The sequence below is a fragment of the Eublepharis macularius genome, chromosome 7 (assembly GCF_028583425.1).
Source record: "Eublepharis macularius isolate TG4126 chromosome 7, MPM_Emac_v1.0, whole genome shotgun sequence".
NCBI classification, from domain to species: Eukaryota; Metazoa; Chordata; class Lepidosauria; order Squamata; family Eublepharidae; genus Eublepharis; species Eublepharis macularius.
The window spans coordinates 67,460,559-67,474,067 of NC_072796.1; the positions used below are offsets into that span (position 1 = coordinate 67,460,559).

At 41.2% G+C, this 13,509-nt stretch overlaps 1 protein-coding gene across 1 annotated transcript in view; it reads right to left on the reverse strand.

Annotated features, from left to right (window-relative positions):
• The window catches only part of MTCL1 (microtubule crosslinking factor 1), a 165,448-nt gene that overhangs the window by 5,178 nt on the left and 146,761 nt on the right, over positions 1-13,509 (reverse strand). Inside the window, exon 14 of the mRNA XM_054986068.1 lies at positions 5,357-6,887. Within this exon, the coding sequence (XP_054842043.1) occupies positions 5,357-6,887 (1,531 nt within the window). The remainder of the gene's footprint in view (positions 1-5,356; positions 6,888-13,509) is intronic.

Below are 13,509 nucleotides of genomic sequence, written 5' to 3' on the forward strand. Positions count from 1 at the left end.
GGGGGGAACCCCATCAAAATCTTTATTCTTATTTTATGGAACCATCATAGACTATGCTATGTTTAAAATCTCGTTTTTTGCTCAGACCAAACAATGTAAAGCTGCCCCATTCCACCATTGACACCCACTTCTTTTATAACAAGGGGCTTAGTTCTATAAAGTACCAAGCAGTCTAAACTATATTTGCAGAGTGAACACAAACATGGTTTACCAAAGCTTTTGTTCTTGGGGGGTGGGGTTAGCCTGTCTTCTTTCATGTTCTTAATGTTTATGACAGATTTATTTACTTGAAATATGTATACCCTACCTTATGTCCTCAGAGGCAAGGTGGTATCACCAGTATCTAGTCAATTATAGCCAATCAGTTCAGTGCACATTTATCTGGTTTCTGGTGCACACACAAAAAACTGTTTTCCCCTGATGCTGCAGAGAAATTTATATACTTAAATCAAATGGAGTGAATGTTCTTCTGTGGTGCTCCACAGCTCACATTTTATGTTTGTACACACCCAAGCAGAGGTTTGCTGTATGTCAGTTGGTGAACCCCACTGACAGCCAAGCTACAAGTGACGAATGACACTTGCCTGGCAAGTGAACAGACTCACGTGTATTCCTCCCTGTTCACTTGCCATTCACTTGCTCTCCACTTGATCAAGTGGAGCGCAAGTGAACAGGGAGGAATACACGTGAGTCTGTTCACTTGCCAGGCAAGTGTCATTCGTCACTTGTAGCTTGGCTCAGAGCCAAGCTACAAGTGACGCCTTACACGGGTTGGACACTTGTCAGCTTCCCTCAAGTTTTGATGGGAAATGTAGGCATCCTGGTCTTGCAGCTGTAATGGAGACCCAAGCTGAAAACCAGGAAGCCTACATTTCCCATCAAAACTTGAGGGAAGCTGACAAGTGTCCAACCTGTGTAAGGCGTCACTTGTAGCTTGGCTCTCAGAGTGTGAATGGGGAGCCTGTTTGCTGGAAAAGTGATATTCTCATCATGTGGAGTGTTCCTACTTTACCTTTCCATTGAGATGATAATAATTAGTCACCATGCAATGAAAACTATTGCAATGACTAGGCTACCATGCAAAAATTGCAATAATTTCATAAATAACATGACAATCTGAATCTAGTCTGTAGAAACTATGCAAGCCGAAATGCTGATTTTTGAAAGTTTTCTTTCAGCTTCTTGACTTCTGGAAATTTTACGAACTGGATTTAAATTGCTGAACACAATCAGTGAATTGTGCTAGTATATGAGCCTACCCTGATGGATGGATATAGAATTGCTCCATTGTTTGTGAAACTGACAATTATGTTAGTCAATGCATTAAATTATAATAAAATGCAAGATGATAAAAAAGAATTCCTTTAAAGGCGGACAATGGCCATAATGGTTGGAACCTGGAAAATATACACTAAACTAAATTGATTAATCTAAATTCTATGGAATATATTTAGTTTAAGATTAAATATCTCAGCTTAAATAACCTGTGACTCACTATTAGAATCAAGTTCAGTGGGAATGTTTTAATGATAGAGCTATATAGACACGGTCCTGATCTATTTGGCATCCACTTTCATGCCAATCACAAGGAATGCTGTTGCTTCTTTAAGTTTACACTTTCTCCACCAAGTAAAAGAAAACATTTCTGGAAACAAAGGTAGAAAGGACTTACAGCAGTGAGGCAGGCAGGGTTAGGGTCCCCAGGGGGCAGTTAGTAAGACAGTTTGGTTCTGGACATAGACAGACAGAGGGAAAAAAAAGAGAGGAAGTAGATTGGAAAGAATATTTAAACCAGAGATTTGTAGTCAGCACTGAGGAATTCTCCAGATTTTACTACTACCATTAATTGTTACAGCCATTATTGGATAGGCTAAGAAAAAAATGGCAGCAAACTGTTAACATCACACTTAGAAAACAAAAGGGAAAACTTCTTCTCCTTCAAATGTAGAGTTGTTTGCCATGTGGCCATGGATTACTATGTTTAAAACCCCATTCCAATTCATATCAGAACCACTTTCTTCTATCTGTTTTTTAAAGGTCAGGGATGGTTCATGTTGCTAGAAATGTACATGAAAATGCAGGCAGGCCAATTGCATCTTGTGGACATGAGTCTGCTCTTCCACCTTTTAAAAACTCTATTTAGAAAGGATAGCAAAAGCAAGGCAAGGCAAAGAAAGTATTCTAATGCCGTCTTTTATTCCCCTTCTACCTGTTCATCAGCAGTGTGCACAATGTTCCATGTGGAACATAATATGAGGGGTGTGGAGAGTAACACAGTAGTTAGCATTCTTGGCAGATAATGTGAACTCCTGGATTTTCTTCAGCAGCACTCTTCTTTCCCAGAGTGATTGCTAATATATGCAAAGTACTTGTCACCCCAGAGGAAAGACGTTTCATAAAGCTTTTGTGGGACCAGCCAAATAGAGCCAGACAGAATGATTTTTCAGAGTTAGTGTTTATAAATTTCATGACATACTAGTCAAACAGAAGTTTAGGGAAATGTCAGATAAATCATTTTAAAAATTGCATATATATGAGTTTAGTTGCAGCCCTATGTCAGGTTTAAACTAATTATAAAACAGTTGCCACTGGGTATGTATTTGTACACATAATGCACAAATAGATGTCTATTCACATCAGTATTCTACATTTCAGCAAGAATCATAAAAGGTACCTTAACAGGAAAGTTGAAGAAAACAATATGAAGCAGCACAAATGAAAGAGCAATAAGCTAATAATTGGCATTCCATGCAGGTATTCCAAATCAGTAATGCATCATGTCAGGAGTACAAAAACAAATCCTTCATCAGTATGATGAGATTGCATGATTAGGGACAGATAAGTAAGGCCCACTTTGAGAATTGTGAAAGTAGCAGTACTGACATAATGCTTACTTTCCACAGCATGCCATTTTAGGTGAAGCTCAGCCTCCCAAGTTAAGCAAAGGAAATCTGAATGGAAGCCACAGCATACTTATTTCCTAAACTTATTTGCTGTAAGTGATCCATACCCCTTCTCATAACTACTACATTGTGAAAGTCTCATCTTTGATGTCAAGCTTTTCAAAGTTCATCATCCCTGTACACGTGAGTAGAAGACTAAGGGGTCAATGGATGTCACCTTTATGTCTGGACAACTGCCTCTGCAAGCCAAACAAGTGATGAAGTAAGTCTGAGAGTGGCTTACCCAAAGCCACACATGGCCATTTTGTGTAGCCACATGAACTGAAACAATATCCAAATACATCTTAGTTGGTGGATGTGTGTCATGGATCACCAGTTCCACCTTCTGGGGTGGGGATTCAAAGATTCTGATGAGGAGACTGAAGTCCTGTAACTATGCCAAGAAGCAGCATCCAAGACACCTCCAGAAGTCTCTTCTATGTCCAAAAAGAACCCCAGAGCACTGTGAATCTGGCTGGGACAGCTACCTTACCTTCTGTGGCTGTCCTGTATTCATTTTCAGATTGCCAGTTTGCTCTGTTGACCGCAGCCAAGAGCAGGGCAATGTGAGACTGCTGCCATCTTAAAATTATCAACTCATAAGCTAGTATCCCAAGAACTACCAAATTAGTAATAACCCCCACATTTGTGAAAATTTTGACTAAATGTTCACTGAATAATTTTACTGTTATGTGCCACTTTTGAATTAAGTGTAACGTTATTAATGTATCTAATTCTCATTTTGTGTGTGAGATGTTAAAATGTGAAGTTTTTAAAGACTGCACTACTCATTTTAAGTAGTTATTACAATGAAGCCAATTTAAAATAGTGTAATACTACTTGGTTAAAATACAAGAGTATAAGCAATGCAGAATGCAAATATACTACTCCTTTAAATGTAGCAAGTTACCACGAAATGCCCCCAGCAAGTTAATGCTTGAACTGGAACGTGACTCTAGATGCAAGCCTGCTCCCGTTAGCAGGACCATGCTAGGTTAGGAACAACCTTTTAACTAAGGCCCACTTTTATACATTACACTGTGCTATTAACTCTCACACAGGAGAAAAAATATACATACATGAGCACTGCCTTGTGTCTTTTGCTGCTGTGCTTTCAACTACATGTAATCAGGGCAGAATCCATACATTTTTCACACATGATAGTGCACATGTTCTTTTCAGGAAAAAATATAATGTAAATATCAAAGAACAGCAACAGATTAAACTACCTTTGAAAGTAGCAGAAGTTTCCAACATATGCTAGAAAAAACCAAGTGCTGGACTGCATTAAGTACAATGCGTCCTTACTGAAGCTTTCTCACCTTCTAAAGCAGTTCTAAAACATCCCTCTATAAAAAACTAAACTTGGTATTAATAATTGGTTCTGGGAAATGATGTGACAAACATGATCTCTATGTATTTGGCGGTGATATTTAAACCGTTGTTTCTTGTTAATCAGTCACAAAAATGGGTTATATGTTTCTTAAAGTTTGTTTATTTTTAAAAATCCATTTAAATTTATTCAGCAGAATACATCATCTCAACTTACTCTGTGGATGTTTTATGAAAGCTGCACGAGTGACCTACTTCTTTACCCTGCTTCCAAGTCTCATCTTAACTCAGGGAAATATACATCTCTGCGGCAGTAAGATGAATATTCTGCTGCTGCATCATGAACCCACTGTTAGATGAGACTCAGAAGTACAGAGACAAAATGAGTCATGCATCCTTTTCTTGTGCTTCCTTATATCGCCTGAAGTAAATCTTATCTCTTACTGCGAGAAACCACCCAGCAACACTTCACTCGGCAGTACAGTACTGGACTTTTAGCAAATCTAAGTTGGAATTGTTTTGTGAAAGGTAAGATCTTATAATCACATTCAATTCAATCTGAATAGGGCCTTAGCCAGTTTCTTCTTGCAAACACTCAAGGAAGATATAATAAGATGAGACAGAACATTTGGGGTCTGAAAGCTAATTAGTTTCTTAAAAATTATAATGAAAACCAAAGCTTTATGACAAGCAATTTAATTTACGTATATGCAGTGTTCCCAGTATAGTTATCCTTCAATCACGGCATTCTGGTCAGATACAAAAGTTAACTGAAAGTTTAGATTTCCACATAAAATATCTTTCAAACATAATACAATGCCACTTCACTGGATAGGGGCATCTCGTGCCTTGATCCATCTGCACTGAACTCTTCTTGTCTCCCCCCACCCTGGTATGCAAATGTTTCCCACATTATCATGTGAGGGAGAAAAAGAATCTATTGTGTTAAAGTTCTCCCAGAATGTAGTGTCCATAACAGATACCATATTTCCCTTTGCTTTATATCCATTGCAATTAATGCTCACAAATCTGTTTAATGTAACATCTAAAAATGTTTTGTAAATGAGTATAAAATTTATTACCTCAATGAATCCTGATTCAGCTTTGACCATTTCCCCTGTGCTGTTCTCATTAAGACTGGGAGGACTGTGTGAAGCTAGCCTTTTTTCCTCCTTTAAGGCATGCTCCATAAGCTTCTTGTTCAGGATCCTGGCAGCATTTTCTGTAAGAGTGTATCCTGGAGGAGCTGATAAGTCCTGCCTGATACTTGTTGTCTCAGCACCTTCATCCTTTTGTTGCTCTTTGCCCAAACGGAGGGGACTGGGTGATCTTCCACGGAGACTTGTGCACATATCTTGCATGGGCACAAGTTCTGACCTGGGTTCTGCTGATCTAGATCGGCTGCAGGACCTGGAGCATTTTTGTAGAGCATCATGAACCACAGGTGTATGGTCAATGATATTGAATAAACTGGACAGGCCATCATTGATAGTGGTATGAACTGGACTCTCCCTTGTAGTAGTTGATCTGGCCCAAGCAGATTCACTGAACCCTTTCTGAGGTGTACTCAGTAAGGTCCGATTATTTGGTTGATCAGTTTTGGAAAAAGCTTTCTTTTGTAATTTTGGGGAACCATATTTGGGAGAACAGCATGTGCGTTCAAATTTGGCCTGTACCTTTTCAATAGCAGGGGCCACTTGCCTGCTTCTTAAGCTTCTTGATGGTGATGACACAGGTGTGGAGACTCCCTTTGGTGTCAGACACTTGTGTGGACTGCTGGTGATACTACGCAAAGTTTCTGTCTGCAAGCCCACACTGATTGTTTGCGTCGTCTGTGTTCCCATAGTTCTCACTCCATTTGTCTGACAAGCTGTGTCTTTGAACTGAAGTTCTGTTGAATTTGAACGTATTGCATTTCTGACAGAATAAGCTACCTCCTTCATATCATCACTCATGTTTTTGGACATTTCCAAACTGTGCAAGGATGAGGCAAAACCCATAGTAGTGCAAATAGGATGCTCAATGGGATGAAGACTACTTTCTAGGAAATCACAGGACCATCTCCCAAACACTTCTGAAGAAGCACCTTTTGTTTCGTTCATGTTCCCTTTAGCTTTGGCCACAGGAAACAAAAAGTCTGGTTCAGGCTGGCCTTTTCCTTCACTACCAGCTATCAATGAGTTATCAAATCTGCGGACAACTGGTGGACTATGGAAGACTCTAACCCCCACTTTCTCTGTGACAACCTGATTCCACAGTGGTTGTTTCTGGCAGTGCTCAGGGCTGGTCATGGTATTGGTTGTCATAGTAACACTGGTGGTGAGGTACCATGAAGAAGGTTGGAATGGATCTGGAACTGAATTATTTCCTGCCTTCCCACTCTCTGTCCTTTCTGCCCATGTATCTTCAGGCCTTTCTGCAGCTCCACTATGGTTTCTAGATGTGCTGTAATCCCAATTTTTATTGAATTCCTCTATGTACTTCAGGTCATCAGGGGATAAAGGAGGAGTTATATCCTCCTTGCTGCTAGAGGATGGCAGAGTCTTCTCAGGAAGAAAAGGAGAAATATCCATCAAGCGTTTGAACTCTGACATAGAGGAAACTGACATTGCCCTGAAGAAACACAAGCATACCCAATATTAAATTAAGCGAATGAAATAGATTTAGGTATCATTAACACAATTGCAAATCATGCCAAATTACATTGATGTTTAAGACCAGGAAACTACTAATTACTGTCCCGATTTTAATATTGCTAAATTAGAAATTTAAAAGCCATTTTAAGATCTCTTTGTTTTTGGACTTCAAATAATAAAATTATTTATTTACGATACTTATAGTCAGCCTTTCTCAATCAGACTCAAGACAGATTACATAGAATCAGTACAGTCAGTTTCAAAAACATTTCATTAATTATATAATGGGGTATATAAATACAAATTTGCAAAAATTTAAAACCAGCAGAAATCCAATACAGAGTTGAAAAAAATGCTGAAACAGAGCATAAGCAATGCTATGGCTGATATACTAAGCAGCATAAAAACTACCCAGTGGATCATACTTACAACAGACAGTACATACTAGTCTGTAGTCCCTATCCCTTTACTGATGCATCTCTAAAAGCCCTTCTGAATAATTAACCAACTGTTTTAACTTCTCTCCTCAAGCAGGTGCACAAAGAAAAGGATTTAAATTGATATTTCAGTTAGCAAAGTTGTGTCAAAAGAAGGATTGAGTACTGGTTTTAAAAAGAGCAAACTGTGCCAGGAAGAAGTAAGGATTTTTAAAAAGGCTTCAAAGAATAGTTAATGAATTGTGTCCTATATAGATCACTAAGCATTCCCAGACTCTGTTCAGGCATCACATGAAACTATGGTTTAATTAATCTAACTAGAATAAATGTAATTATCTGAATGAAGGCCACTCCGCTTACTATGGTTAGTCAGGATCAATCAAACCAGCATCTGCAACCAATCATTTGAGATTGGTGTATTAACCATAGTCATAACTGTTGTTTTCGGTGTGTGAATGCAAACATCTTGGTTTAATCCTGGCTTGTTTCCCAATATCTCCCTCCTTGGCTACAGATTTAAGACAATGAAACCAGCACTTGTCAAGGTAAACCACATTTGAGTGATCCTCTGCAAGCTGAATCCTGGTTTCATAAATTAAATGCAATTTAACTAAACCACAGTTTGCTTAATGCCTGAACTGAGTCATATAATAGTTTTTACAGTTACTTCATTCAAATTTCAGAATATCATCAAGTGTCTATGAACATCAGAATATAATCCATACTAAAATATCAAGAAATAAAACCATAAACACTAGCACTACAATCACATGGACTAAACTAACAATTAATGGAATTCCACAGAAAGCACAGGGAACTATGAAAATCAGAACAATTTTGAGAATGTGTAAGCATTTTAAATGAAAATGGAAGATTTGTGTTCACTTACAGCGAAGCTTCCTTTTTCGGTGGTCCAGGAGTGGGGCAGTCCATACTTTTGGGATATAGCTCCTCCTCTCTGAAGGCAGGGTCAGTCATCTGATTTTGATCCCAGAGGGGAAGAGCTTGTCCCTGGAATCACCAGTTCATTTCCAAGCCCTGACTCCCCATCATGATACCAAAAGGGAAAATAATAACTCCCCTCAATTTTTTAAAAGAATAAATAGAAAGGTCCCTCCCTTGAATCCACTGGGAGGAAAGTTATCATCCTAACTCTTCATCCAATCCTAGAAGCTGCCCCCCAAGAAACTTGGGTGGGTAGGACTGCCCCACTTCTGGACCACCAAGAAAGAAAGCTTCATGGTAAGTGAATACAAATCTTTCATTCTCCAGTGGTCCTAGGAGTGGGGCAGTCCATACTTTGGGGACATACAAGAGCAGTGTGCCCAGGGTGAGTAGTCCGGCTTCCAGGCCTAGAGGGTGTGTTGTGGTACCCTCCTGCTGAAGGTTGCCTCTGGGGAGGACAATTTATTTATCCTCTATTTCTTGATGCGAGAATATATTGATTTCCATGTGACCACCTTATTGATAGTTTCTAACGACAAAAGAATTTATAGGCTTCCTGTGTTGCTGCTTCCCTTAGTGAGTGCACCCTGACATCTATAGGCATCTCCAGACCTCTGGCTTGACATGCCAGAATTATGTACCTTTTGTTTTACCTACTTAGCCAAGAAAAGGATGCTCTCTGTCCCAAGGAGGAACTCCTACAAACACACAACTAATGTCCCAGACTTGTGAAAAACTGTTTAGTCCTGCCCAAGTGGAATCTCACATCTCTACATATATCAAGGTAGTGAGATTTTTTTCCCCTTCCCATGCTTTGGATTAGGTTAGAAGGAGGGAAGTACTCTCCCTTCTGTCCTATGACAACATGGAGTTCACCTTTGGAAGAAAGTTGAGTCTGTTCATAACTTGCTCTACCATCTTGAAGGAAAGGGCATGAATCTCTACGTACTGCTAGTGCCTGCCATTCTGACACTTGTCTAGCTGATTTTATTCTCATCTGAAAGATGGCTTTAAATGTCTGTTTCTTTCGGGACATGAGGTCATAGGCTTAAGGCATCTTTTATATAATGCTCTCAATACCAGATTAATATTTCACATGGGGAAAAAACCCTCCAGGGAATCCTTGGAAGATTCAACAATGAGGTCCCCTTTTAGAATCCATTGCCATGAGGGTGATATATAAGGGTGCCAGGGATCCATGCTTGAAAGATTCTTCAGGTTTTGAGATCATGTCTTTCTGGACCTGAAGGTTGCTATTAGTATCAGTTCTGCACTTTACTGTGTGATCTTCAGAACAGCTCTGTGCAATAGCTGTACTGTGGAAGGCACACAGGATGTGTGAAGACAGCTTGCTGCTCACAGCATCTTTCCCTATGGTTTGAGGGTTTCTTCTTCTTGTGCCTTGCCAAAACCTTGGTAGACCAGTTGGGAGAATCTCTCTGGATAGCATCCATTCTGCTTGGTCCATCACTCTCTGGCTTAGCTAGTCCACCTGGAAATTGTCCTCTGTATAAACATACGGTGACTTGTGGGAAGATCTTGAGATTCCACCAGACCTCGTCTGATGGTTCCAAGTTCCAAAGGGTTTACAATGTTGATCATTTCTCCTTCAGCCAGATGCCCTATGCCATTCTTCTTTGGGTGTGGGATCCCCATCCCCAAAGATGTGTCCATCGTCATCACTGTTCTCTTTGGTTCCCTGAGTGGGATATCATTGTGGGACTGAATGAGGTCCAGCTACTGGCTGTTTTCCTGTTTGAGGATCTCTGGCAATTCAACTATCTTGGACTTCTTGTGTTCTAACACCTCATGGTATGGCAACAGGCATCTCTGGAGTGCACAGGTCTGGAACCTTGCCTCCCGAAGGACATCCTGATAGGTTACCCTCATCCCCAGCTGCTGAGCCAGGAGCATCACTTCTGCCTTCTGTCTCCCTAAGACCTCTGATGTCATTACCAACTCTTTGTTGTCTTTCCTGTGACAGAAAAACTCTGTCTTGAGCTGTGTCTATCACTACTTCCAGTCCCAGGTGCAATATTTACTGGGTGGGGAGTAAAACTATTCTTTGTTGACCATGAATCCTTGGTCCCACAGACAGGCTGCCATCGATTTTATCATTTCCACCTGTTGTAAGAGGGAGGGAACCATGGTCAAGATGTCGTTTGGATATGGGAAAGGAGCCACTCTCCACAGCCTAGCCATGCTATCAGTGCTACTAGGATTCTGATGAACACCCTGGATGGCGTTTTCAGGTCAAAAGGAAGGGCCCGATGTTGGAAGTGCCTCTGAGAGATCGATTGAAGCCAGACAAGCTCTCTTCTGAATGGCAGTCATTACAAATTTTAGCTTTTCCAGCTGTTCTGATAGCTTAGCTTTAGCTGTTCTGATAAGGTCAGAACAACACCTTTCTTGTTCCTAGGTGTCTATTTTATTTGACCAAATTCTTTTGAATCTGAAGGAAAAGGGGTCCAGGTGGCACAGAATTGAATTCCACTGATCACAGTATCCAACACCCGCCTGTTTCTTAGTATTGGCTGCCAAGAGTTTGCCAAGCATTGTAAGTATCTCCCAATCACCATTGTGCCTGCTGCCTTGGTGTAGACACACTGAGTTCCCTTCTTTGGCCCTTTAGTATTCCAACGGGATTTGTTGAGGGAGAAGGTACTACCCTCCTCTTGATCTTTGGTCTGCTTTCCTTTATCCAGAGTTTCTCCAGACAGGTTGATATCTTTGAAAGGAACCATGGTTACTTTGGCTTTGGGGCAAATGGTCCATGTTCCAATTTCTATGCTAAGTGTCGTGCCTTGTTGCCTTAAAACCATGGTTCTTGTTGACCACAGCATAGCATATTGCCGGGGCTATTTTTTCAGTTTGCCCTTAGGCTCTTTAAAGGAGTTTGCTGCTCACTGCAGACCCGAGACTCAGGGCCAAGCTACACATGACGAATGACACTTGAATGGCAAGTGTATTTCTCCCTGTTCACTTGCCCTCCACTCAATCCACTTGCCGTTCAAGTGTCATTCGTCATGTGTAGCTTGGCCCTCACTGAGACCCGAGAGAATGTGATTCTAGGAAGGAGTGTTGCCAGTGCTCTGAAGGATGTAGTGGAAGCTTCCAATTTTCTGCACATAGCCAGTTCAAACCACCTGAGGCTGGAATCCTAGGTAGTCTGTCCCTGTCAATGGGCAGCACAGGATTAGATGGCAGGCTGGCTACCAGATCATCCACCAATGGCAGCTTGATCCTCTTAGTAGCCCCTGGAACTAATGTATAAGACTTGGAAAAATGGAAATAAGAGCAATTAGTTTTGCCAGAGTTTCCCTCTTACGCTTCTACAAGTATGATGGACTACTGAAAGGGAATCCCTGATGGGGTTATTCCTGATTATAGGGAAGATTCTCTCCTTAGTCCTTAAGGGAGAAGATTCCAGGATTCTCATCACCTTAGGGAACCTTCTAGGATACAGCTCCTGAGGAAGACCTGCTAGGGAATTTTCCCTTCTTTTAACAGTTCCCCTTTCTTCTTGGCCGAGGGAGAAAACTGATAGCTCAGGGTCCTCAAGTTGGAGACTTAGCCAAGATCTGTGCTCTTAATGGCCCTTACCTCCTCTTTAATCTGGGGGGGGCACTCCTTTACCTATCTGGAGTCAGACCCCCATGCTGGAATGCCTTTCTTGCCCATCTGAGGGTCTAGCCGCTAGACTATTTATTGGTGTGCCTTCAGGACCTCTTTAAATTCCTTATTTCCATCCTGGGCCATGCCAGTGCATTTGTTAAATAGTAACTACAGCTGAAACTGTGTAAATAGGGCACATGTAACTCCTTTCTCCTTAGTGGTGGAAAATTCCATCCATTCATAGTTGCCTCTGCAACACTGGTCTTTTTTTAAGGTCTCCCATCCAATTGCTAAACAAGGCCAACCCTGCTGAAGTACTGAGATCTGATAAGATCTGGCTTGCCTGGACTAACCAAGTCAGGGGCTGTGATAAGGTCAGAATTATCATTATTCCCCCAGAACTGCTGGGTAATTTAGACTGATTTATCCAAGGTCAGCTGCTGAGTACAAGCAATTATGGGACTTGAACCAGCCGGGTGCTGATTCATAGCTAGGGTTGCCAGCTCCAGGTAGGAAAATTCCTGGAGATTTGAGGGATGAAGCCTGGAGAAGGCAGGCTTTGGGAAGGAAAGGACCTCAGTGTAAGATAATTCCATAAAGTCCTTCCTCCAAAGCAGCCATTTTCTCCAGTGGAACTGATCTCTATGGCCTGGAGATCAGTTGTAATTCCAGGGGATCTCCAGCCACCACCTGGAGAATCGCCCGGGAATTACTCAAATACACACAGTCAAAAATTAAAGAGCAACACTCTCTTATAATGAAGCACAGTTACATTAATCCAATCACAAAACAAATTCATATATAAATGTGCTCAGATTTGTACAGCAATAGCTTCTAATGACTGTGATACATCAAAAGCAAAACGTCCTCTGGCATGAGCCTCACACAGAGAGACTCCTGGACCCACTCAGGGTAAGTAGGTCAATGGCTATATAACAATACAGTTTTATTCTTCCTTATTATTCCAGTAACAGTTTTTTCCTTTTCCAGGTACTAGAACAAAGAAGTGGAGATCCGAATGCTGTGCCCAAAAGCTGGGGCCGGCAAATTCTCACGCAGATTTTCATCGGGTAGACTTCCTCAGGGGCATACAAACGTCCACTCCATAGAAGTTCCTCATTTTTCTCACACCATTTTCAGCGTCCTGGGAATGACATAGACAAGCTGTCTACGTCATTCCCAGGACGCTATTATAAGAGAGTGTTGCTCTTAAATTTTTGACTGTGTGTATTTGAGTAATTCCCAGGCGGTTTTCTGCTCCTTGCTTTGTAGTTATGTACACCGGGGATAGCCTCATTTTGGTTTGTACCACCTGGAGAATGGCAACCCTATTTGTGGCCCAGTCACTTAACTACAACATTACAGCAACTCACTTCAGGCATCCTTGCCTGATGGATCCAAACCCCAGACTTTCTCTCTTTCACTAGTCTATTTGAGAGGCCTGGGAGTAGGCCGAGACCTAGGAGTTGGGCAAGTCTAGGCCACAGGCTTGTGCTCTCTGTGGCCTGGGAGGAGGTTAGGCCTGCCTTTGCTGATATACCACCAGAAGAAATTTTCTAGACATTCTTTCCTGACAGGTCCAAGCCCTTGGACTTTTTCTCT